Source organism: Lepus europaeus, chromosome 2 (genome assembly GCF_033115175.1).
Source record: "Lepus europaeus isolate LE1 chromosome 2, mLepTim1.pri, whole genome shotgun sequence".
NCBI classification, from domain to species: domain Eukaryota; kingdom Metazoa; phylum Chordata; class Mammalia; order Lagomorpha; family Leporidae; genus Lepus; species Lepus europaeus.
The window spans coordinates 104263309-104290688 of NC_084828.1; the positions used below are offsets into that span (position 1 = coordinate 104263309).

At 37.7% G+C, this 27380-nt stretch overlaps 1 protein-coding gene across 6 annotated transcripts in view; it reads right to left on the reverse strand.

The window, feature by feature from the left end:
* The window catches only part of NAALADL2 (N-acetylated alpha-linked acidic dipeptidase like 2), a 1471888-nt gene that overhangs the window by 59534 nt on the left and 1384974 nt on the right, over positions 1 to 27380 (reverse strand). For all 6 annotated transcript variants that reach the window (XM_062211674.1, XM_062211686.1, XM_062211675.1 and 3 more), the window contains one exon: positions 11031 to 11124. In XM_062211674.1, coding sequence (XP_062067658.1) covers positions 11031 to 11124 — 94 coding nt within the window. The remainder of the gene's footprint in view (positions 1 to 11030; positions 11125 to 27380) is intronic.

Here is a 27380-nt window from a genome sequence, read left to right on the forward strand (position 1 = left end):
CCAGGTAGCAAAGGTAGATGCAAATCTAGCCAGACGTTCAGCACATTCATTGCCTGAGAGGTGTTCTCCTACTTGTGTCTGTGGCAGTGCCTGAAATGAAGTTGAACCATAGGATCCTTTTAGGATCCACTGATGTTACAGTGCTATATTCGTGAGTTCATGCTCTGGTTTTGGCTGCTTTGGCAATGTCAGCAAAAGCTTTCTTGAATGATTTAAATTCTTGTGTGGCTTATTCTTTGCTATCATTCTCCTGAGGCAGAAATGTAGAACTTTATATTTAAAACACTTCTGAGTCTAATAATGTATTGGCAAATCAGGAAACTGAAAAAGATGAAAAAAGTTCAAATAAAATTGATCAATGTGAGGGCAAGCTACTTTACGCTCTATTATAAGCCAAAATTAAAATTATCTTTAAAAAAATGCAGCAAACTCAAAATGTGGCCCATCAGGCAACACTAGGAAGCAACGGATTGTGGTTCTATACTGTCATGGGCATAGAGTTTTCACTTTTTTTTTTTTTTTTTTGACAGAGTTAGCGAGAGAGAGAGAGAGAGAGAAAGATCGTCCTTCCGTTGGTTCACCCCCCAAATGGCTGCTATGTCCGGAGCTACGCCGATCCGAAGCCAGGAGCCAGCCACTTCTTCCTGGTCTCCCATGCGAGTGCAGGGCCCAAGCACCTGGGCCATCCTCCACTGCACTCCCGGGGCCACAGCAGAGAGCTGGACTGGAAGAGGAGCAATCGGGACTAGAACCCAGTGCCCATATTGGATGCTGGCACCACAGGTGGAGGATTAACCAAGTGAGTCACGGTGCCAGCCCTAGGCATAGATTTTTATCCAAAAAAAATATATTTAGGGAGGGGTGAGCACTTTGTCTAATGGTTGAGATACTGACTGTGACATCAGCATTCCGTATTAGAATGTCTGGGTTCTAGTCCCAGCTATACTCCTTATTATAGCTACCTACTAATGCACATCTCTAGAGGTGGTAGTTGAAGGCCCAACTACTTGGGTTCCTGGCTCCCATTGTAGGAGATCTGAATTGAATTCTGAGCTCCTGGCTTTGGCTTGGCACAGCTCTAGACCTAGTCGGTATTTGGGGAGAGAATTAACAGATGATATCTTCCTCTCTCTCCCCTTGCCTCTCAAGTGAATACACAAATAAATTAAAATATAAAATATATAAACTTAAGGGAAAAGTTATTGTAAAATAGATCATTAATATGATTGAAGAGTAGGAAAAATGAGAAGTCATTGATGGATTAGTGTCAGATTATAAAATGTGGATACCTTCAAAGAAAATGTCAAAACAAATTGGATGAAGTCCTCAGAACAAGGAAGGAAATGATGGCCACAGAGGGAAGTTGGTTGTATAGTAACAAATTGTGAGCCAGAAAATTCTTTAAAAAAATCAAAATAATAATTAAGGAACAATTCTGTGATAAAAAATGTGCACTGAAAGAGGAATGGTTGGTAAGAAAAACTAGTTTGGGGAGGTAAACACTGATAATGTAGAAACAACCCAGTTTTATCAAACAAACAAACAAAAAAGCTCCTTATCAAATAAAAAAGTTCCAGAAATGTGATGTAAATCAAATTGCTAGAAATATATATTCAGAATTCCCATGGGCACAACACCTTTCTGAAAAATTGTTTAGATTTTAGCTGTCTGGAACCTCTGAGGGCAGGCACTGGACTGGATAAACAGCGTACTGATGCTTTATGCAGTAGGCCAGCCCAGAGCTGGAAATGGTGGGAATTAAAACCAAGAATGGAAACTGATGGGCAGGAAGGTAGAATTGCTCAATTTACAAAGAATATAACTTAATTTTGCTAATTGGGAGGTTAATTTTATATTACCCAGAAAGGAAAATAAAAAATCACATTAGGTGGTTCTCAATCACAAGTGTTGTAGCAAAGAACCAAGTAACACTTAAAAATTGAACTTCAAATTTAATGGGACACAGAATGCTTGTCTTAGTGGCGTTATCACCTTGAAATATGAGCCCTCCTTCGAAAATAAAGTGATTGACACTAACAAATTATCATAGCTAATAAATATGAGAGAAAAAATCAGATCAAATCAGCATTGGCAGTTATTCAAAGAATAGGAGGAGAGGCCGGAGCTTGTGGCCCAGTGGTTTAACACCCTGGCCTGAAGCACCAGCATCCCATATGGGCTCCGGTTTGAGACCAGGCTGCTCCACTTCCTGTCCATCTCTCTGCTATGGCCCGGGAAAGCAGTAGAAGATGGCCCAAGTCCTTGGGCCCCTGCACCCGCGTGGGAGACCAGGAAGAAGCTCCTGGCTCAAGGCTTCGGATTGGCACAGTTCCGGCTGTTTCGGTCATCTGGGGAGTGAACCATCAGATGGAAGACCTCTCTCTCTCTCTCGCTCTCTTTCTCTCTGCCTCTCTCTCTGTGTAACTCTGGCTTTCAAATAAATAAATAAATCTTAAAAAAAAAAAAAAGAATAGGAGGAAATACTGCCACCAACTATTTTAAATGTAGTGAGATAAACAGGAGGTGACAATAAGCCACACAGTTCAAAATTGTTTCCTTCTGAGTCTGGCTTGCACTAAATAAATGTGTACATGGCCAGAACTAAGGAAATCACTCTTACCTTGTTTTTATGTAGTTTTAACAACCATGCTAAATAACATCAAGAATACTGACAAAGAAAAATAGGAGATATTACATAAAAAGCATTAAATTGTATCATCAGTATTTTAAAGTACTGTTTTATACATTACTAAGTGGATGGAGTGGAAAACATTAAGCCAAATGAGATTATTAAGTGTTCACTCTTTAGTCTGTTCCAGGTTCAAGGATGTTGTTTACTTTATTCTTGATGCTACCCTCTGACCCTGAAAAGTAGAACCATTGCCTTCTAAGTGCATTTTTTCGACATACTTTTTTTTTGTCACAAGTAAATCTGAAGTGTAAAACTTATCCTATCAGTCACTATTTACACAAAACGTCCATACACCATGTATAAATATTCATTCTCTATTATGTGTTTGGCATTGACCAAATATTAACAGCCAAGGTCACTCTGTCAAAATGAGCTTTCAAGAACCATCCAATAAATCAACTCAAACAAATTATTCACTGGTAAATTATCCTTCTTTCTGGTGGTTGTGAGAACTGTGGAGAATGATCGGCTGCTACAGTGAACAAGTGTAATAAATAAACAAGATGGCCGGTTGTCAAGGGGTAAGAATTACACTGTTGAAAATGCAATTGAGTTTCAGAGACCTTCATATTTATACTCTCTGCAGTAAGGAGAAACAGTATTTCATAGTTTATCCTTGAAGGTCAGTTTTTTTTTTTTTTAACTGTAATTGAGAACTTAAGAGTAATCACTGCTAACTGTCATAACAAAATAAGAAAACAGATCAACAATTTAAGCTTGTATTAAACAATAAAATTTTATGCTTCATTTAACATGGTTCAGGAACTCTGTTTAGCTAATGAAATCATGTACCAATGTAGCTAAAATTACAAGTGAAATATTCATGTAAATGATGATAAATTGTGTCCATTCACACATTATCACTTTAAGCTATTCTATTTTAAAAATAAGGTTATAACCAATGTAGCAAAATATAAGAAGTACTATAACGTAGCAAATATCTGAGTAATCTTTATGATAATTTTGTCATACTAAGACAAAAGATACATAATTTAAAGGTAACAAGTCACAACACTTTGATCAAATATTTATACATAGGACATAGTACAATGAATTGTTTTTTTTTCTAATTCTTAGCTAAATTTTCTTTGTTTTAGATGTTTTTTTAATGAGTTGGGTACATTTCAAGTTTAGTCCCATCTTTCTGAGTCAAAGTGACATACAGACACAAAGAGTTTCACACGAAAGGAAAACAAAACACAAAAATAGCCAATAACCAAAGAATCAGTTCTTCACCTGGAGCAGAAACAAACATCATTTAATAGCAAGAAGCCAAAATGCTCCTAGCTCACCCGATTAAGAACTTTAGGTTTTTACCAATTAAGCAAGTAATTTTTGACAGTGATTCCTTTTCCTCCCATGCCCTTTATGCCACTAGCCTGAGAAACATAATATGAGTCATTTTTAGGTCACTGTTCAATCTCAAATCATCTGAGCTCCTGACTCATAGGCAGTCCCTCTTTCATAACGCCCATCTTAGTTCTCAGCAACTTCAGTATCCACACTGACACATTCTGGCCTCTTTTCCTTTACCTCCAGTAACCACCTGCCACACTGGCATGATGATACACTTGCCTAGATGTTGTCATTCCTACTTAATGTAGGATCTCTTCCTATGATCATTAGTTTCAAGAATCTCATTTTCTAGTCACCGCTGTGTATTTTGAATTCAGGTGTTCTCAATTTGTTGATCTATTGTTCTTATGCTACCTTTTCACTTACCCTCATTCTCTTCATATTCTCACATTTTTCCATCCTTCATTGAAACACTCTGGTACACCACAATGAGTATTCTTTTGCATACTTATGCCCTCAATTTTCTTTATCTTGCCTAGTTTCTGTTGTTTCTTTCAAAAAAGTTTTGACCCTGAGTAAACCCAATGCTCCTTATTCCAAACCTACCACGGACACTCTACCCTAGAACTTGGCAGCTTGGCTTCTGAGGAGCTAGAAGGAATATGAAAATCTCTGCTTCTCCAACATTTTTCCCTGCAGCTGGCCCTTAAGGAATCTTCTGACCTTCCTCCTGAAGTAGGCCATAAGCCCTTCATACTGAGGTGCCCTCCCTATCACTGGATGAAAGGAACGTATTTATTCTCAAAAACACAGAGAACAATCTGAATAAAGAGGCCTTGCTAAGTTCTTCCCAGTTTGTCAGTTTTTCATAACCATCTGTCTTCCAATCACACTTCTGTGTAGCTGTTCACTCTTCAACAAAATTAGCATAAAAATAAGTACATTTCCCTATTTCTCTGGGTCTTTATTTCTAAAGGATTCTGTGTCATGTAAAACTTATGTGAAATAAATTTGTATGCCTTACTCTTCGAATCTGTCTTTCATTACAGAAGTCTCCATTATCGTGCTAGTGAAGATAAGGAAAGAAATCTGTTCTCCCTAAACATGCATCCCTATCTGAAAGCTAAAGAAACACACACAATTACGCTGAATTACTACCTTTAATATAGAATTCACCTGGGGTTTTAATGCTGCCCAAGAATCCTACCATACCTTCATAGCCCTTCCCTATCCTACCCTCCTACTCAACTATTTTATTTATTGCTTTTCCAATCTAAGGAGAACTGCCACACTGCACCATCTGCCATATGCTTTGCCTTCCTTCACGTTTTTATGGATGCATTGCTGTGCTGTCGCTATGTGTCAATGGTTGCCTTACCCCCAAATTCATGTTGAAACCCTAACCAACAAGATCAGAGCATTAGGTAGTGGGAGTCTCATGGGAATTGTTAGGTCATGAGATCAGAGTCCTCAAAAACGAGATTAGAATCCTTATTAAGGAATCCTGACAGTTTCTGCACCCTTTTTGTCATCAGAAAAAAAACAAAAGACAACTAACCATGAATGAGGAGGTGAACCCTCACAAGACACTAACCTGGCTTGCACCTGGGTCCTGCACTTCCCAATCTCCGGAACTATGATCAGCTGCCTTGTGACACCAGCATCCCATGTGAATGCTGGTTTGAGTCCAGGGTGCTCCATGCTCTGTTTCCAACCCAGCTGCCTGTTAACATGCCTGGGAAAGCATCAGATTGCCTGAGTGATTGGGCCCCTGCATCCATGTGGGAGACTCAGATGGAGTTCCAGGCTCCTGACTTCTGAGGGACCCAGCCCAGGCCATTGTGGCCATTTGGGGAATGAACCAGCAAGTGGAAGATCCCTCCCCTCCCAGGCTCTCTCTCTCTGTATGTGTATGTGTGTCTTCCTCCCTCTCTCTCTCTCTGTAGCTCTGCCTTTCAAGTAAATAAAATAAATCCTTTTTAAAATAAATCCTTTTTTTTTTTTTTTTTTTTGACAGGCAGAGTGGATAGTGAGAGAGAGAGACAGAGAGAAAGGTATTCCTTTTTGCCGTTGGTTCACCCTCCAATGGCCGCTGTGGCCGGCGGATTGTGCTGATCTGAAGCCAGGAGCCAGGTGCTTCTCCTGGTCTCCCATGCGAGTGTAGGGCCCAAGGACTTGGGCCATCCTCCACTGCCTTCCCGGGCCATAGCAGAGAGCTGGCCTGGAGGAGGGGCAACAGGGATAGAATCCGGTGCCCCAACCGGGACTAGAATCCGGGGTGCCAGCGCCGCAAGGAGGAGGGTTAGCCTGTTAAGCCACGGCGCCGGCCTAAACTAAATTCTTAACTAAGGCAAGATCCTCTATCTTTGTGCTTTCCTAAGAAAATCCATTCATTAATTATTTTTTAAGGATTTTTTTAATTGAAATGTAGTTACAGAGAGGCAGAGGCAGAGAGAGAGAGAGAGAGGTCTTCCATTCACTGGCTCTCTCCCAACATGGCCGCATCTGCTGGAACTGTGCCTATCCAAAGCTAGTAGCCAGGAGATTCTTCCAGGTCTCCCACGTGTGTGTAGGGGACCAAGAAATTAGGCCATCTTTTATAGCCTTCCCAGGCCATAGCACAGAGCTGGATAGGAAGTGGGATGCCCGCACTGCAGGCCGCGGCCCCTATTAATTCTTTATTTCTTGCATATTCAAAATTTGCCTTACTAAACCATTGTAATTAAAATAAAAACATGCTTGTCCTTTTTGAAAAAAAAAGATTTATTTATTTATATCAAAGGCTTAGTTACAGGGTGGCCAGGAGACACATTGAGAGAGAGAGAGCTTCCATCTGCTGAGTTCACTCACCAAATGACTGCAATGACTTGGGCTGGGCTAGGCTGAAGCCAGGTGCCAGGAACTTCTTCCTGGTCTCCCACTTGGGTGCAGGGACCCAAGTATTTGGGCAATCCTCTGCTACTTTCCTAGGCACATTAAGGAGGAGCTGGATTGGAAATGAAGCTGCCAGGACATGAACTGGTGCCTACATGGGATGCTAATGTCATAGGCTGCCTATACCTAGCAGCTTAATCTACAATGCCTCCAGGATAAGCCTTCTTGCCACCATATCTCTTTCCACCTACTACTACAGGTCCTCAAATTATCACCTATCTTTCTCTTGTAAATTATTCTAATTGGGCTTTTGTTCTCACCATTGCCCTAAACCTGTTTTTGTTGAGATCATAGATGATTTCCATTCTGCTAAATTTTCTTTTAAAAAAAATTATTAATACAACAATAACAGATTTCGTGTCTTTCATAGATACAGTTCTAAGAAGAAAACCATACTTCCCTCCCTCCCGCCTCCAAAACCCATCCTTTCTTTTATTTCTTTAATTTTCCAATAATGTAATTTCAATTTACTTTATAATTGCAGGCTTAACGCACCACTAACCATGATGTTCAACAAGGAAGAAGTAGAAAGACCACTGTTCCACAGGAGTATAGACAAGGGTAAAAACAATAAATCATAAGATGGCAGTTTCTCCACTAAACTAGGGTCTTATTGCTTTTTACTTGTTAAACTTCTTATTAGGTGGAGTATTGCCCTTCTACTGTAATAAAATTTTAAAATGTGTTATCTCAAAAACTAAGAAAAAGAAAAAAAGGAGAAAGAAAGATGAGGTAAAGAAGGGGAGGGAGGAGAGGAGTAGCATTATGGTCTTAGAATTGTGTCTATAAATTACACTGAATATGTTAAAAACTGATTAAATTTAAAAAAATTATATTTAAAAAGATGTCAACTTCATTCTTAAACCTTTTTTGGTATTCTATATTAACTGCCACACAAAGGGAAAACATATGGTCACACTGCTAAATTTTCTTTGAGATTTTATTCACTTGGCTTCAAGAACAGCACCCATTTTTGTCTCCTACTCTTTGGCTACTCCTCCGTGGTCTTCTCAATTGTACCTCTAACTCTAATTTCTAAACATAGGAGTGCCACAGACATCTCAGACCTTCTGCTATCTGTATATACCCAGTCTCTTAACAAGCCTAGCATAACACCCACATTTATATTTTTATAGGTCAGATCCTTCCTGTACACATAGGATGTAACTATTAATATCTGCTAAAATGCTCATTCTGAGAATGTAAAATTCTTCCAAAGTGATTGGTGGTAGGGCACAATTTGAGCATAATTCTAATGTCAAATTTGCTTTTATTTCATATTTATGTGAATGTTCTGTCATAGGAATGTATGTATGGGTTTCATAGGAGCAAGGATTTTAATTTGATTTATTTAGATGTTGTTTATTTTCTCATTTTATTTGAAAGACAGAGAGGCAGAAATAGAGAGATTTAGAGACAGAAAAAGATCTTCCATCTGCTTGTTCATCTCAAGCAGATGGGGCGAGGCAGGGGTGGGCCAGGCTAAAGCCAGGAGCTCAGAATGCAATCCAGGTCTCCCACACGGGTGACAGGAACACAATTACTTGAGTCATGATCTGCTGCTTACAGGCTGTGTGTTAGTAGGAAGCTGGAATAGGAAGTGGAACCACAACTCAAACCATGTACTCCTAGATGGGATGTAATAGGGTGTGGACATCCTAAGATGTATTTTTTTTTAAAAGATTTATTTGTTTGAAAGGCAGGCAGAGTTACTGGTAGGGCAGGGGGAGCGTTGTGGGAGAGACAGAGAGAGAGCAGAGTAACCATCCATCTGCTGGTTTACTCCCCAAATGGCCAGAAGAACCAGGGCTGGGCCAGGCCAAAGCCAGAGGCAGCATCTTAACCATGACACTCCAAAAATGCTTTTCTGAGCTTCCAGAGTCGTATACGTTATATAAACTTTCATGTAACATTTAAAGTGCTGAAATATATCACCTATTTTTGTATTTCAAAAATAATGTTTATTGATTTAAAAACACAACTCAGCATTTAAAATGACAGTATTGCTAACATTTTTGCTTTTGTTGCCTTTATTTCTTTAATATTTTATTTTTTTATTTATTTTGAAAGAGTTACAGAGAGAGAAGGGGAGACGGAGAGAGATCTTCCATATATGCTGGATCACTCTGCAGATGGCTGCAATGGCCAGTTCTGGGTCAGGCCGAAGCCAGGAGTTTCTTCTGGGACTCCCACATGGATGGCAGGGGCCCAAATACTTGGGTCATCCTCCATTGATTTTCCCAGGCCATTAGCAGGGAGCTGAATTAGGAAGAAGTGGAGCAGCCAGGACGAGAACAAGAGTCCATATGGCATGCTGTTGTTGCAGGCAGCAGCTTTATCCACTACACCACAATGCTGCCCATATTTCTTTTTTTTGTTGTTGTTAAAAAATAAGTTTTATTAAGGTGTAATTCATATACCATACAATTCACTTCTTTAAAGTATATAATTCAGTGGTTTTTAGTATGTTCATAGGGTTGTGCAACCATTTTTAGAACAATTTTACAATTAATTTTAGAACATTTTCCTCAACCAAGAAGCCCATATTTCTTTAATCTTTTAAAATATACCTATTCCTTTCTTTATTACAAATATACCACACATTCATCATAGAAAAGTTGGTCTCAGAAAAGCAATTTATTTAATGTTTAGGTTTCTATTAGACAGTGTTGTTGTTTTGTAGTGTACAGTTCGAAGTTCCTTTCCATGCATGCTATTCTTTTATAGATGAATAAGTGTTTACATTAAATAAGCAACAGCCTCCTCTTTCTTCTCTCTGAAAGTTTAAATTAGTGTGCAGAATACAAATTGAATTTTCTAGAGTATGAAAATTAAAACTAAAGAAAAAGCAAAATAGTCAACAGAATTAAAATTTAAGAAAATCCTTTCAGAAAATATAGTAATTGTTCATGGCACAATTTAGACCTTTATTTATATCTATTATTCTTATTTTGCAGCATATCATATAGTTCCTTACTCAGTTTCGAAGCCCAAATTATTGTAGAAATAGCAAATTCAAAGTAGGGGACAAAAGAGAATGCTACAGATGAAGACTGCTGAAAGTAAGAAACATGGAAACTAGTTAAGAGTCTGCTTATGTATCCAAAAGGCTGATCAATATGAGAGCATTTTGTACAGGAGCAAATATCCCTAAGAAGGTCAATGCTGTGGAGACCCAGGTTTTACCATCACTCTAGTAAAAGTTATAAACAAACAAACATTGAGGGGACAAATGGTATATTGTCTAGGTGAGAAATAATCCAGGTAGTTAAGGAAGAAAAAAAATGCTAATTTTTGCAGCTACTGGAAATATTAGACTCCACAGTGATCCATTTTCAAAGGATTACTGCTTGAGCACTGCAATTAAAATGTGTGCATTTGTATTGATAATGAGTTATCTGCAAATGACTCATGAAAGAGCTAATAAGATTTATGACTCAAGAAGGAGGGAAGTGTAATCTTTAACCATAATTCTGCACTTTGTATTTGGTTAATGAAGACAAATTTGGACCATAATTGAAAGATTTGTATGTTGGATAAAGGGGAACTGAGGTAATCATTAGGGTTGGGCCAGAATTCAGTTTAAAAAAAACACTCAAAGATGAAGGGATTGAAATAGAGATTATGGGAATAATTACCTGGTTTTTCTCCTTGTCATGTTTAATCTAGAGCCTGGCCAACATATCAGACAATGGGATATAATTTCTACCCAATAGAAACCAATCCAAAGGAGAAATATCTAAGCCAGTCCACTTGGTTTGGACTTGGTATTTGGTGTAATGTTAAATAAACAAAGAAATATCCTAAGCCATATTATTCCATACAAAAATGTAAATAATAATGGAAGTTTTGGGTTATGAATCTCTTTGATAAAAGAAAGTAGGTGGACTGGATCTGATATCTTACGTTACGTTCACATATTAATACACCTTAAGTTCCTGACACAGCAGCTAACATTCTCTCAGGCCTTTCCCCTACTTACCATCTATAGAAAAGGAGGCAGAGCTTTGACAGAGCTAGTAGATGACTTCATCTACCCACTCCTTCTGCACATTAGTGGACATTTTTTTTTCATTTGCTAAAGTATGATAATTCAAAGAAAAATTACCTCTCAGATTGTTTTGAACTTCTAAAGCTATATCAAGAGCATTAAAGGGCAGGACTGGCTCGTTGGCAATTTGCAAAATCACTTCTCCTGAGAGCTGAAAGAAAAAAGAAGGAAACATTGCAAGAATTCAGCGACCAAGGGTTTTGTTTGTTTGGCTTTCATTATCTCGTAGACTTTCAAACATTCAGAATAGCAAAAATACACAGGGAAAGTCTAATTTTACAGAAATTTATTTTTCTTTGAAACCCATTTTTAAATTTTATTTTCTATGAAGAAAAGCCCCAATATATTTTCCATTCTGAGAACAGCATTAAGAAATAAAATATTTTGTTACATTTGTGAACTAAAATATTCCTCTAGTTGAAACAGTTGTAATATATAGACTTTAAAAAAGTCTTTATACAATAGTTCTCAATATCACATGAACAAACAAATATTATAGAGGACAACTGAAAATCAATATATGTTTACTGGTAAGGAAAATTCCTTTGAAAATTAAAAATCACTAAGTTGATCTTCAGTATATGAAGGTAATTGAAAATGAAACTCGATAAAGGGCGGGATGGGAGAGGGAGAGGGGAGGGCCACGGGAGAGAGGGAGGTTGGGGGGGAAGCCACAACAATACAAAGGTTGCACTTTGTAAAATCACATTTATGAAATAAAAAATTAAAAAAATTTTAAAAATTAAAAATCACCTCATTTTATTAAATATAATTTAATCAGATTATTCCTTTTTTTTTTTTTAATTTGTTTTTTTGAGAGGTAGAGTTATAGACAGTGAGAGGAAGAGACAGAGAGAAAGGTCTTTCAGCCGCTGGTTCATTCCAGAAAATGGCTGCAACAGCCGGAGCTGCGCTTATCTGAAGCCCGGAGCCAGGAGCTTCTTCTGGGTCTCCCATGCGGGTGCAGGGGCCAAGCACTGTGACGCAGTGGGTTAATGCCCTGCCCTGAAATGCCAGCATCCCATATGGACTCTGGTTCTAGTCTCAGCTGCTCCTCTTCCCATCCAGCTCTCTGCTGTGGCTGGGAAAGCAGTAGAAGATGGCCCAAGTCCTTGGGCCCCTGCACCCACGTGGGAGGAAGCTCCTGGTTCCTGGCTTCTGATCGGTGCAGCTCCGGCCGTTGTGGCCACCTGGGGAGTGAACCAGCAAATGGAAGACCTTTCTCTCTGTCTCGACCTCTCTCTGTAACTCTGTCTTTCAAATAAATAAAATAAATCTTTAAAAAATAAAATACAAAAATAAAATGTCATTGCCTAATCTACCTACAATTTCTCTACATGCATATCTCCCTACCACCTTACTCTAGTACTGTGTTTAAAAACCAACATATGTATTAAGCTGAACTAGCATCAGCTTAATAGACTGAACAAGTTATATGCATTCATATATATCTCAAAAGATATTAGGGCTGGCAGCAATTACCATTGTTATCTCTCCTTCTCTCTCACAATGATATTTCATACTTACCTGCGCAAAACAAATGTCCCTTGTCCCTATGTCTGTTATTACACAGAAATTGGCACACAGGGAAATGCAACTGTGTTGATGTTATTAATACACTATGAAATTTAATTAGTGAATGAAATCATTGTCTTGAGAAATTACACAGGGAAATTAGCACACTAACTTGAGACAGTATAGAACACATAAAAGATACAATTTACAAGGAAAATGTGATGTTAAATATTCAAATGTAAATATTCAAGAAGATCATGAGGCCGGTGCTGTGGCGCATTGGGTTAAAGCCCTGGCCTGAAGTGCAGGCATCCCATATGGGTGCCGGTTCTAGTCCCAGCAGCTCCTCTTCCAATCCAGCTCTCTGTTCTTGCCTGGGAAAGCAGTAGCAGATGGTCTAAATCCTTGGGCCCCTGCACCTGCATGAGAGACCTGGAAGAAGCTTCTGGCTCCTGGCTTCAGATCAGCACAGCTCCGGCTGTTGCGGCCATCTGGAGAGTGAACCAGCAGCTGGAAGACCTCTCTGTGTCTCTACTTCTATCTGTAACTCTCTTTCAAGTAAATAAAATAAATCTCAAAAAAATATTCAACAAGAGCCAAATCCATTTAATATTTTTAAGTTTTTTCCCAATTGTTTACACAATTTATGTCATGATAAAAATACAATTCAATTTGATCTTTTTCATTATGCTTTGGAAAATGTGTCTCTTAGGAAAAAAGGGGAGAAAGAACCATCTGATATCCCTTTATTCCTCTGAGGTATTTTTTTCTCCCATGTGTAGCCACCAATTCTTCTCAATGCATGAGATATCTGCAGTTTTATTCCTAGCATAATGATCACAAAAGCCCTGGGTAACTGACCCCCCTGATCACACTGTACTTGAGGAAGAGAATCATCTGCAATAGCTGATATGAATCCTCTTCTATTCCACCTTGTCCAAAGCATGCAAGGGACAGCAACATTTGAAAAACTATTTATAAAAAGACATTTAAAAAGAGTTAGAAGCATTATGATTTCTTTTTCCAATTTGCACTGGATAATAGAATCTACAGAACAGACATGCTTTGTTTACACTTTTGGAATCTGGAAACCACACATTACAGAAGATTAAAATGAAAGAATAGGGAGGGAGGAGAAATCGAGTCTGTGTGCTGCTGGGGAAGGTTGTTTTGTGCTGTTTTTATAAGAGTCATTTGGCAGCTCAAGCGGCTGCAATAGAAGCCAACCACCTAGCTCTTTCTTTCAAAAAGAACTTGGCAACAAGGATTGGGACTTCAAGGCACCTGGCCCAGGACAGAATGCTTAGGCTAAATCGGCTTTATTTGCAGCTTCATAAGCAACAGGGAGATTTTCATGTTCCTTGCCATGCAACGAGAAGAGTTGAGTCCTAACGCATACTCTGTGCCCATTCTGAAATTCAGTTTCCTCAGGCATGGCAGAGCAACTTTCCCTTATACTTCCATGAGGCATTGTTCTTTTCAAAGTGCTGTTTACCTACATATCTCATGTCATTATCCTGACAGAGGCACAGGGGGATTTAATATGATGTGTTAAGAATAGCTAACAATAAATGCTAAGCTCAAATGCCAACAATCAAAATTGATTGAGCACCAGCCGGTGCTGTGGCTTAACAGGCTAATCCTCCGCCTTGCGGCGCCGGCACACCGGGTTCTAGTCCCGGTTGGGGCGCCAAATTCTATCCCGGTTGCCCCTCTTCCAGGCCAGCTCTCTGCTATGGCCCGGGAAGGCAGTGGAGGTTGGCCCAAGTCCTTGGGCCCTGCACCCGCATGGGAGACCAGGAGAAGCACCTGGCTCCTGGCTTCGGATCAGCACAATCCGCCGGCCACAGCGGCCATTGGAGGGTGAACCAACGGCAAAAAGGAAGACCTTTCTCTCTGTCTCTCTCTCTCACTATCCACTCTGCCTGTCCAAAAAAAAAAAAAAAAAAAAAAAAAAAGATTGCGCACCTACTATATATCAGCTCTTGTTCAGAAGTTTTCAAATGTTATTCTTTTTAATTTTTATAACAGACCCACAGTGCAGGTATCATTATGTTCATATGATAGGTAATGAGATTGAGGCTCACATAGATTAGTCGCTCAAGACACATACCCAGTTCTAACTGATTTGAAGAACTGTGTTATTCTTTTGCTATTACATGAAGCATATGTTGGGATCTAGTAAAAAGTATCTCCATTGATTGTATGTGTAGAACTAAAGCTAGACTAATTCCTTTCCTACTTGCTCCATGTTTTTTGCACTATACCACCATTTTTATTCTGGTGAAAAAAAATCTGCTTCTAATAACACTGGGCAATACCTGTAGTATCTTATCTACTCTGTAATATTTGGGTCGTTGTGGCACATGGCATCAGCAAATAGCTATTAAACATCTATAAGATTCCATTATAATAACTTCACAAGAATTGTCTATTCTTTCTCTTACTATCTCAGACCATCATACCCTGATGAGAAGATAAATGAAGAATAAATTTGAGAGAAACAATTGTACAAGACTTAAAATACATAAAAATATAAAATATTATACTGAAAAAAAGAGTCAATGAATACCACCTTTCCTTTATCATTAAATAATACAAGTGTTACTAATGGTCTCAACACTGTTAGGCAAAATCACATTGTCAAAAGATAGAAACTGCACATTGAATCTTCTTCCAGACTTTAAGGGTAATAAAAGCAAATTATAGCTATCCCCTACAAATGTTTCTCAGTCTTCAATCTGAAATCATTTTGGTTTCATTTAAAAGTTCAAGAAACATTTTAAGAAAATGTGATGCAGATGAGGGCACTTTAAAATGTTTGTGGAGAATAGAACTAAAAACATATTTATGTTTGATGCAAAAATATTTTTGAAATCCATGCATACAAGTGATCTTCAAAAAGTTCATGTAAAATACATATTATGAAAAATTTATACATGGATTTTAACTTTACAAAAGATTTATTGATGTATTTATTTATTTATTTATTATTTGGGAGGCAGAATGACAGGCAGAGGCATAGAGTTAGGGAAAGAGAGAGAGAAAAAGAGATCTTGCATCTGCTGAATCATTCCCCAAACAACTAAAAGAACTAGGGCTGGGCCAGACTAATGCCAGGAGCCAGGATTCCATCTGAGTCTCCCACATGGGTGGCAGGGGCTCAAGTATTTGGGTCATCATTGTTGCCTTCCAAAGTACATTAGTAGGAAGCTGGATCAAAAACAGAACAGTAAGAGCTCAAACCAGCACTCTGATATGCTGGCATTGGAAGTGGAGGTTTAGCCTGTTGAGCCACAATGCCAGCCCCTGGATTTGAGTTTTCTGAATTACCCTTATAGAGATATACTTTTTAACTAATTAATTAATTTTAATTAATTTTATAATTATTAATCTGTGTATTATGTGGTATTTAGATCTGTTGCTTTATGTTATTCATACTAGGACATTATCACAAATCTTTTCCTTATTCACTACAATAATCTGGAAAGAAAAAGGTATATTTATTCACTACATTTTGAATATGTAATCAGTAGCACTAGTTTTATCCATCCTCTTATCATAGTTTATTGCTCAGTACAGTGACTATATTTATAATAAATTCTTTGAAAAAAATGTATTAGTTAATGCATGGACAATGAAGTTGGACATAAATAGGTTCACTAAAGCAATATCAATACCATGGCTCTATAATATATTTTCTCTTTAGTTGTAGGCAGAGAAACTTAACCAACATTTTAAGCTTTTTTTCCCCATTTTCATAAATCCAGATTAAAGCAACCCAAGTTCATACCTCATAATTAAGTTGCATTTAAATTATCATTTAGTATGCATTTTATGTCCTCAGTCACATTTAAAATTTAGTCAAACCCTACTATAGAACTGATGCTGTGGAGATTCTTGTAACCACTTGTTTCATAGGTTAGTGTGAGAAATATAGTAAGAGAGACTGGATCACTATAGCATATTATGGCAGATAGAAGAAACATGAACCATTCTAGCATTATGTGCTGGGGCTTTATTTTGTGATCATTACTTTGCTATAGGGAAGAGAGGACAGCTAAAATATGATAGAAGACCATTTCTCCTCCTAGGGTTTACTATCCTGTTCCAGATAAGTCATATCATGCTCACCCTACTAGAAAAAGAAGTTAATAGCATAAAGCTAGTAAATACAAACTTTTTTTTCTTAGAAGGCACCATTCTATTCTACTTTAAACACAACATATAATTACACTACACACATATATTTAGGGCAAAGGGAGCTAGAGTATGAAACATGAATGGTATTTCAGACTAGGGGAAAAGAATGAGCAGAAACTGTAAGGTGGAAAGAAGCACAGACTTTTTAGGTCTTAGTGAAAGTAAGTTTTTCTGTAGCATGTGGGACAAGAGGTCAGAAAACCAAAACTCCAAACAAGGCATATGTCCATGATCCAGTGATCTGTAGGGAGTACTTAACTCCTCTCTTAAATTCCAGAGCGGTGACATTACTGCCTGGTGAGAGCCTTCATGACAAGATTTTGAGGCTGCTATGTACATCCTGCAGTGACCTGACTCTGGTTCACGTCACTCTATAGTAGAAATCCCCCCGATTTAGCAACAAATGTCTTAAAGATAATAAAGTTCAAGGTAGCCAATCATAGACAAAGGGACGGGCAGGATTTCCCTGGACATGAACAGAACAAGAAGTAGCTCCCAGGCCTCATGATTCCTTTCCAATGTTATTTTATCAATAGGGAAGAGGAAGTGAGTATGTGCACCAGACATACCCAATATATGAATGTTTTCCAAGCAAAATGAGCAATTAAATGGTGCACAAATTCTATATACTCCCAACATGGTTAAAATTTAATTTATCTTTAAGACTTTCATTTTCTGTCATCTGGAATATTCTGCAAACTCCTTAATTCATCTAAATGGCTGTGAAGTACTCATTCTCCACATTATAGTCAACATTGTTAACCTTATTTTTTAAAATGTTTCTTCTGAATCTCCCCAAAATCAGACTGCTTGGTCATTTCCCTTCAATTGCTCTTCCTGATCAATAAGAAAAGTTGATGGCATCCAATATTCAAGTCAAGTGACTATAATCTGCCAAGTCGATTTATGGAAAAATTACTTGAAAGAAAATCTGTCTTAGAAAATCAAGGGCTTAAATAACCCCCACAACTATAAAAAGGCTACTTTGCATAAAATTTCCACCACAGAAGCCAGTGAGCAAAATATTAAATGTGACATAGCTCCCTTAGTGCCAAGAAGTGTCATGTAAGAGTTGCATATAGAAGTGGAGACATCTAGTTATGAAGATAGCTCCAGCTCTTGCCAACAGATGGATTGAGGATTTCTATCTGTAGAAATGTTTTGATGGGATGTTTAAAAGGTCATGTGAAATATTTTGTTTACACACTTGTGAAGTCCAATAGTAGGGAGAGAAAGAAATAAGAACAATTTTGTGGAACTTCTAAGCTCCCAGGGAAGAAAAGTTTCAAGACTCATTCTTTTCTTCTTAAGGTTGCAAAGATAAGGGAATACTTTCGACAGACTGAGGTAGTCTCAAATAAAGTTACCTGACTGCAAAAGATTTCAGCAGTCATTGAAGAATTCCAGAAATCTATGACACTTCACTTTAATGAGAGGACTGCAACCCAGAGAGATATGAGGGGTCTTTAAAAAGTTCATGTATAAAGCCTATTTTAAAAAAAAAACAAAAAACATGTAATGGATTTCAACATTATGGCACAAAATAAGCTCCCACTAACTTGTCATGATATGCCTGAACAGAATCTAATCTGAGGCACTAAGAAGTACATCAGTTTGGAAAAAAAAAAAAAAAACAAAAACATTAGCATAGCAGACCAGTATGAATTCTGATAAAACTGAAGCAAGAAAAACCATCCAATTTATAGTGAAGTTTGAGTGGAGGAAGGGTGAAATCGTTGATGCTTTAGGAGTCGGAAAAAAAAAAAAACCACAAAGAAACCACTGGTTTGCAAACAGATGACTTGTGTGAAGAGGGGATGGCTACAAGTGAAGCTGACAGTGGAGGACAAGCCACATTAATTTGTAGTGAAAAAGTTTGTCTTATTGTGCCCTAATTGAAGAGGACTGAAAATTAACAGAACAAACAATAGTGAACACCATACAATTAGCAAATGGTTCAGATTAAATTTTTTGGAAAAATTATAGTGGAGCAAATTTTCTGCAAAAGGGGTACCAAAAATATTGCACCCAGTCCAGTATCACACAGGAGCAGAGTTTTCAATGTAAATTTTGAACAAGTGAAATCATGATTTTGAAGCATTTTTTTTGAAGCATTGTAACAGAACATGAAACGTGGCTTTACCTGAATACATAGCACAAAGAAATGGCTACCAAAAGGTAGAAGTGGGCCAGTTAAAGCAAAAACACATTGGCCAAGAGCAAAGGTGATGAGAATAGTTCTTGGAGATGCTCAAAGCATTTTATCAGTTGACTTTCTGGAGGACCAAAGAATAACATCTGCTTATTATGATAATGTTTTGAAAATTCAGTCAAAGTTTTAACAGAAAGTGTCTTGAAAATCTTGCTCAGAGTTCTTCTCAACAATGACAATACTGCTCATTCTTATACACAAAGGGCAATTATATGAGAATTGCAGGGGTTAATCATTAGGCATCCACTTTACAGTCATGATTTGGTTACTGCTAACTTCATTTTGTTTCCTAATCACAGAAAATTGTTAAAGGACACACATTTATTTTTTTCAGTTAAAAAACTAAAAATGACTGCACTGACATGGTTAAATTCCTGGAACCTTCAGTTCTTTAGAGATGGACTGAATGACACATAACATTTAGAAACATATCTTGGGGGGGGGGGGCAGCGCTGACAATGCTGTGGCACAGTGCGTTAATGCCCTGGCCTGAAGCGCCGGCATCCCATACAGGCGCCGGTTCTAGTCCCGGCTGCTCCTCTTCCAATCCACCTCTCTGCTATGACCTGGGAAAGCAGTGGAAGATGGTCCAAATCCTTGGGCCCCTGCACCTGTGAGGGATACATGGAAGAAGCTCCTGGCTCCTGGCTTCGGATCAGCACAGCGCAGGCTGTCGTGGCCAATTAGGGAGTGAACCGGCGGATGGAAGACTCTCTCTGTCTCTCCTCTCTCTGTGTAATTCTGACTTTAAAATAAATAAATAAATCTTTAAAAAAGAAACATTTCTTGAACTTCTTGGAGCTTATGTTATAAGCAAAGTCCATATTCTTTTAATTCCATTTGTTCATGAGTTGCATGAAGTGCCTTTATGTGTGGTATCTGATTCTCAAAACTCATGGCTATTATTAGGAACTCCTTATGAACCGTGACCTACACAGGATAAGAATGTGTGAACCTGCACACCTGTGTTGGCAAAGAGTGATTAAATTAAGGGACTCGAATTTTTGGGTAGTAGAACAGCCATAGCTGTGGATCTCTCTAGAGAATTCCTTTCCTCTCCAAAACCCTGAGAAACTTCTGTTTCAGTCACCACCATGCTTACTACATTTGCCAAGGGCTGATCAAGGATTCAGGGATACCTGCATCTTCCACTGAAGAGCTGGTGCAGCCTTACAGATCATGCAAAGATTCTCTGGGCTCCTTGGGCATGATGGGAGATTGATGGGATATGGAACAGAGAAAAGAGACATACATAATAGGGTATATCTTGCCAGGAATTTAATTTCATTATGAAGGAGATGAGAACTTGCTTTCTTACTTTTCCCCTAAAGTGATAATTTCTTTTCATTTGTTTATTTTTTTTACAAATATGCACTAGCACCTACCAATGCCAAGGTTATTAAAGAAGAAGAATATAGTCTTGTACAAATCCATGACTCTAATTTTCTTTCTAGCCTCTATTCTTGCTAAAAGTTCAAATTCCTCCTCATGTTCTCATTGTAAACCTTGACTGCACAACTGGAAGTTTAACATGAGTTCTAGTTTGGAATTCCCCAAAAAACTTATCTTGAGACCAATTTGAGTGCAAGTAATTCATTGAAAGTTGAAGATAGTGGGATGGTAAGGAGATCTAATACAATGTGTTTTTTTCAAGTCTGCTTCCTCTGTAGATGATTGGAACTTGATATTTTGGAGAAAACCCAAGAGTCAAGATGAAATAAGCATCTTGAACTTTTCCCATAAGCTCCCAGGAGACAGGATGAGGCCTGTTCCACGAAGGTGCCAAATCTTTACTACTTATGGTCATCCCTGTATATTGGTTGACTTAAATGGATGAAGCAGCCCTCAGACAAAACATAAAGTTGAATACTTAAAAATCTATCATGAAAATAGAGTGGTTACTTTCTTTTCCCAGACCACAGAAATATAAGTGGACTATTTTTTTTTTCAATTTTAATATTGATTTTTTTCTTTTGGTGACAATCATAACTTTTCTGCTATTGGATTTTTTAACTTTTATTTAATAAATATAAATTTCCAAAGTACAGCTTTTGGATTACAGTGGCTTCCCTCCCCCATAACTTCCCTCCCACCCACACCCCTTCCGTCTCCTGCTCCCTCTCCCATTCCATTCACATCAAGATTCATTTTCAATTATCTTTATATACAGAAGATCAATTTAGTATATACTAAGTAAAGATTTCAACAGTTTGCACCCACACAGAAACACAAAGTGTAAAGTATTGTTTGAGTACTAGTTATAGCACTAATTCAAATAGTACAACACATTAAGAACAGAGATCCTACATGGGGAATAAGTGCACAGTGATTCCTGTTGTTGATTTAACAATTGACACTCTTGTTTGTGGCATCAGTAATCACCCTAGGCTCTTGTCATGAGTTGCCAAGGCTATGGAAGCCTTTTGAGTTTGCTGACTTCGATCTTATTTAGACAAGGTCATAGTCAAAGTGGGAGTTCTCTCCTCCCTTCAGAGAAAGGTACCTCCTTCTTTGATGGCCCATTTTTTCTGCTGGGATCTCACTCGCAGAGATCTTCCATTTAGGTTGTTTTTTTTTGTTTTTTGTTTTTTTTTTGCCAGAGTGTCTTGGCTTTCCATGCCTGCAATACCTCATGGGCTTTTCAGTCAGATCCGAATGCCTTAAGGGCTGATTCTGAGGCCAGAGTGCTATTTAGGACATCTGCCATTCTATGAGTCTGCTGTGTATCCCGTTTCCCATGTTGGATCATTCTCTCCTTTTTAATTCTATCAGTTAGTATTAGCAGACACTAGTCTTGTTTATGTGATCCCTTTGACTCTTAATCCTATCATTATCATCAATTATGAACTGAAATTAATCACTTGGACTAGTGAGATGGCATTGGTACATGCCACCTTGATGGGATTGAACTGGAATCCCCTGGCACGTTTCTAACTCCACCATTTGGGGCAAGTCCGATTGAGCATGTCCCAAATTATACATCTCCTCCCTCTCTTATTCCCACTCTTATATTTAACAGGGATCACTGTTCAGTTAAATTTAAACATCTATGAATAATTGTGTTCATTAAAGAGTTCAATCAACAGTATTAAGCAGAACAAAAAAAATACTAAAAGGGATAAAGTATTAAGTTGTTACTCAACAGTCAGGACAAGGGCTGATCAAGTCATTGTTTCTCATAGTGTCCATTTCACTTCAACAGGCTTCCTTTTTGGTGCTCGGTTAGTCGTCATCAATCAGGGAGAACATATGATATTTGTCCCTTTGGGACTGGCTTATTTCACTCAGCATGATGTTTTCCAGATTCCTCCATTTTGTTGCAAATGACCGGGTTTCATTTTTCTCTGCTGTATAGTATTCTATAGAGTACATATGTCATAATTTCTTTATCCAGTCCACTGTTGTTGGGCATTTGGGTTGGTTCCAGGTCTTAGCTATTGTGAATTGAGCTGCAATAAACACTGAGGTGCAGATAGCTCTTTTATTTGCCAATTTAATTTTCTGTGGGTAAATTCCAAGGAGTGGGATGGTTAGTTGTTATGGTAGGGTTATATTCAGGTTTCTGAGGAATCTCCAAACTGACTTCCATAGTGGCTTTACCAGTTTACATTCCCACCAACAGTGGGTTAGTGTCCCTTTTTCCCTGCATCCTCGCCCTGCTATTTGATTTTGGTGGAAAAACTGTATTAACCAATGAACTTGGACGTGATTAATCAATCAAGTAAATTTATTTGTATTTTGATGATTTTTTCAATGATTTAGTCATGTTTGAGTTTGTATCTTCTACTTGTCATATTGGTCCTGGAGAGGGACCACAGTATGTTCATATGTCTTAGTATGTTTGAAAAAGGAAAGTTAAAAGTCAACTTTCCATGTATTATGTTTAGCAGTAATTTGCATGTGCTGATTGACAAAGTAAAAATTAAGCACCTCTGGGGCTGCATTTTAACTAGCAGTTAATCAACCTTTGGGATGCTGACTTGGATTTGATTCCTAGCCCCACTAGCTTCCAGTTAATATGCTCCCTGAGAGGAAGCAGATAAAGGCTCAAGTAGTTGGGTCCTTGCAACCTGATGTGGGAGACCTAGATTGAGTTTTTGGCTGTTAGTTTTAGAATGTCTCAGTCCTGCCTATTGCAGGTATTTGGATGGTAAACCAGTGGATGGGAGCTCTCTCTACCCTCTGTCCCCTTTTTCTTTGCTTCTTAAATAAAAAAAATTAAATATCTTCATTATATTTCACAAGTAACTAACCTAAATATGATATTAATAATACTAATACAATTTATTGAGCTCTTGTCATATGTAAGGCATTAATCAAAGATGCATTAATCCATTTAATACTTAGAGTAGCCTGATTCTATTTGCTGATGAGAAAACAAGAGGCATTGCTCAGTTAATTAAATATCCCAGGGCTGCTTAGCTAGTGAAAGGTAATTTTGAGATTTGTGCCCAAGCAGTCTAGCTGCAGAATCTGGACTCTTATTATACTAATTAGCACCTTTTCTTTATTTTCCATCCCCTTTCCTAATATTAACACATCAGGAATACCAGTAGACATTGAGCCAACATTTACCAAACCCGAACATATGATTCTGAGGAATAATCAGGAGCTGATTACAGCTATCATGGATATTTAAAAGACCTAATGGATATTAAAAGACCTAAGCACGTGGTCCTATCGGGTTATAAATTCTGATACTTGCCAATGTTAATTTTCAAGTTTCTTGATGCTGTTTTCCTGAGCCTATAGAGACTTATGAAGTCAAACAAATAAGGAAGTAAAATATTTTCTCATTTCTATTATAATAAGTATAATTCTTTAAATAGATGTTAAATATAACTGTAGGGGTTAATTAGTGGGTTAAGCGGCCACCTGCAATGCTGGAATCCCATATATGTTTTGAATTCCAGCTGCTATACCTCCAATCCAGCTCTGCTAATACACTTGGGAAAGCAGCAAAAGATGGCCCAAATACTAGGGCCCCTGTCACCCACATGGGAGATGAGGTTCTGGCTTTAGGTTTTTGGCTTCTGCCAAGCCCAGCCCAGGTTGTTCTGGTGAACCAGCAGTTGGAAGATCTCTCTCTCTCTCTCTCTCTCTCTCTCTCCCTTTCTGAAAAAAGTTTCAGGAAAGTATTTCTAAAAACAAGTCTGATCACCTACCAAATGGCTATCAGTGATCACTCACTCAACCAGTTCATACTGATGCAGCTTGAAGATATTTCTTGGGATAAGTAAGTCAAGATTCATTGAGCATTGTCTATATGTCAGAGACAATGTGCTATGCTGAGTATTTGGAAGCTTTCCTCATGAGAGGAGGCAAAGACTGACTCACATATAACATAATCAGATTATCCAGGGTACCATGAAAAGGTGTACAGGAATCCTAACTCAACCAAAGGCACCAGGAAAGGCTTTCTTGTGAAAATTTCTTCTATGGAGAAAATCCTGTGCTAGTATCTATTATCATACAGGAAAGAATCAGAAGCAGATTTGGTAAAAGCACATCTCCCTACATCGGTTTGCAGAAGGCTGCTTAGTTGGATTTTTTTTTTTTTTGCATTATCATACGATAATAAAATCTAAAAGTAAAAACTATTTTATTGCTTAACCACCATTTATGGCTCAAAAGATTGCTCCAAAGGAAAATTCATGTCTTTGGCTCTGTAGAACTATCTGTTCCCACACCACATCCCTACATCCCCACCACCTACAGAAATCTAGTTCTCTGGTTGTAGATTCCACCACAGCTGTGGCAAACCGGGTAGGGGTTGTTTATTTTTAAAAGCGTAAATGTATAATTATTAAATCATGCATTTAATAATTTATGTAATTCACAGAGTGCAATATGCAAGAATTGATTTATCAGAGTTTGAAATAATGCTGCAGAAACATACAAGTTCCCACAATACAATAAGATAAAAGAGGTCAATGATTTCCTATTTATAGCCTATTTTCAGGGATTGCATTTTCAATGCACAATGTTGGGTATCTTTACATGGGAAATAACATGGTTTTAAGAATTCAATAAGAGTATTTTCATAAAGGATAAAGATAGCATTGTGGTAAAGCAGGTTAACCCTCTGCCTGAGACGTCATCATAACATATAGGCACTGGTTCAAGAATCGGCTGCTCCACTTCTGACCCAGCTCCCTGCTAATGTGCCTGGGAAAGCAGCAGGGAACAGCCCAAGTGCTTGGACCTACATGGGAAACCCAGAAGAAGCTCCAAACTCCTGGCTTCAGCCTTGCCCAGCCCTGGCCATTGTGGCCATTTGGGAAGTAAACCAGTACATGGAAGATGTCTCTCTCTCTCTCTCTCTCTCTCTCTCTATCTATCTCTATCAATATCTCTCCTACTCCTCTCCCCACTTCCCCCTCCTCCTTCTCCTCTTCTGTAACTCTGCCTTACAAATAAATAAAAAATTAATCTGAAAAAAAAGAATAAAGATAGCATTTGTTCCTAACATTCCACCATAAAACAAAGGGTATTTTGGTAATAATGGATTTAGTAACATACAGAATCAATTACTTGTTACTGAAACCTGGTACCTTTTTGATATAAATTGTTAATATCATTCTTTCCTTCAATGTGTCCTAGTTAAAAAACCAGCAAGAAAAAAATATGTATTCTCTTATAGACTTGGACACCAGGTGAAACTGTGTTTTTCTAAAAATATCTTCAAATATTATTCCACTTTTTAACAAAATAATAATAATAAGATAGTGAAATCATGTTTCTATATTACAAAAGTGATAAAGGCAATACAGAAAGAAGGAAATGTGGAAATGGAAAAAAAAAACCCTCTTATTTTAAACATGCTGCTTCTACCTTGAGAGACTTTAAATAATGGTCAAAATATATATGTGATCCTCAGTGTGTGCAATTACATTGTTAATGCAGTTTCTGTTCCGCTATAAATGCAGTAAGTGCCGAAGACTGTATCCTACAGAGTAAGGCTTGACATTTTGAAAACAGAGAAAGAAACACAAGGGCTTTAGGTCCTTTGATGTGTGATTATATTCATGACAAGTTTCTTATAGCAGTGTTCTCTGATGTAGATGCTATTGTTCAACTGAATCCAAAATATATGTATGTAAATGAGGAATTGCATAAACAAAGCACACAGTCAAGCTCTGGGATTTCCATGAGTTCTTTTTTCTTCTTAACATTGTGCTCATAGACAGGGTTCTTACAGTTACTTGCTTTGCAAACATCCCAATATCCACAGAACACAGACCAGTAATTCAAGGATTTTAATCTTACTATGATTTGCCAAATAACCCATGTGATACCATCCTGTAATTTTGTAAAGAAGACTTTATCTGACAGATATTTATCTTTATGAAATTCTTATACAGGACCTGCAATTCAAGAATCCTGGGTTAAATACTAAAAATGTGAAGCAATTCCTGTAGTAAAAGGGGCTTATTGGTGGTAAAGGAAGATGATAGCAAAGAAAAACAAACAAACAAAAACAAAAGCATGTAAAATAGTGTAGCCAAAGAGTCAAATGAGTAGGAGAACAATGGCTGCTGGTCAGTAGTAGTTCAAGAATACTTCTTACAGCAGATTCACTGTTGTTGGACCTAAGAGAAAAGAGAGTTCATACAGGTAAGGAGAGCTGGGGGTAGCTTTCTCAGCAGAAGAGGCAAGTGCAAATTCTCATTCCAATCACTGAGCAAGTCAATTCTGATGGAAGGAGGATTTTTCTTCCCAAATTAACTTTATCTGTATTATTTTTGTGATAACCTTTTTAATTTGCATTATAGACAAAGGCTAAATGGCTCCACTAAATAAAGAGTTCAATAAATAATATGTAAAAAGACCTAGTCTAGCAGGAAGACAAGCAAGGGCTATCAATAGTAATCAAATAAAAAGTTGTTCATCTTAACTCATATAAATTTTTAAGTAGCCAGAAAATCATTAAAATGATAGTAGTATAGAAGTCCTTTCAATTTGATTGATACAGATTTAAAACAGTTTGACAAAATGTTTTATTTGCAGCAAAACTGATGCACACAGGCATTTTTTAATTTTAATTCAAGCTCACACATGTAAAGGAGAACACGATTCCCTTAAAGGTAAAAGGAAAATAAAGTTGGCACAGATAACTATACTGTAAAGTAGCTCTTTCCTTCTAAAAGACCTCTTAGAGCAGGATATTCCGTATATATTGGGATATCATAACAAATCAAAAATATTTTTTAACCAACACTATATTGCTAATGAATTAATCGGGAAAATTTGAAGCCCTTCCATGTAACAAGCAAAGCAAAGCCTGATCTAGAAAGGTGAAGACAGGAATATTTTCATATCATCATTTCATCTGACATTTGGGAATTCATGTTTCCATGTTAGCAGCATCAAAAACATACTACCTAAATGTATCTTATTGAAAACACAATGGTCTTCCATCTAGAATGTGGAAATTTGGCCCTTGATCTTGAAGATTATTCTCTAAAACCTGATAA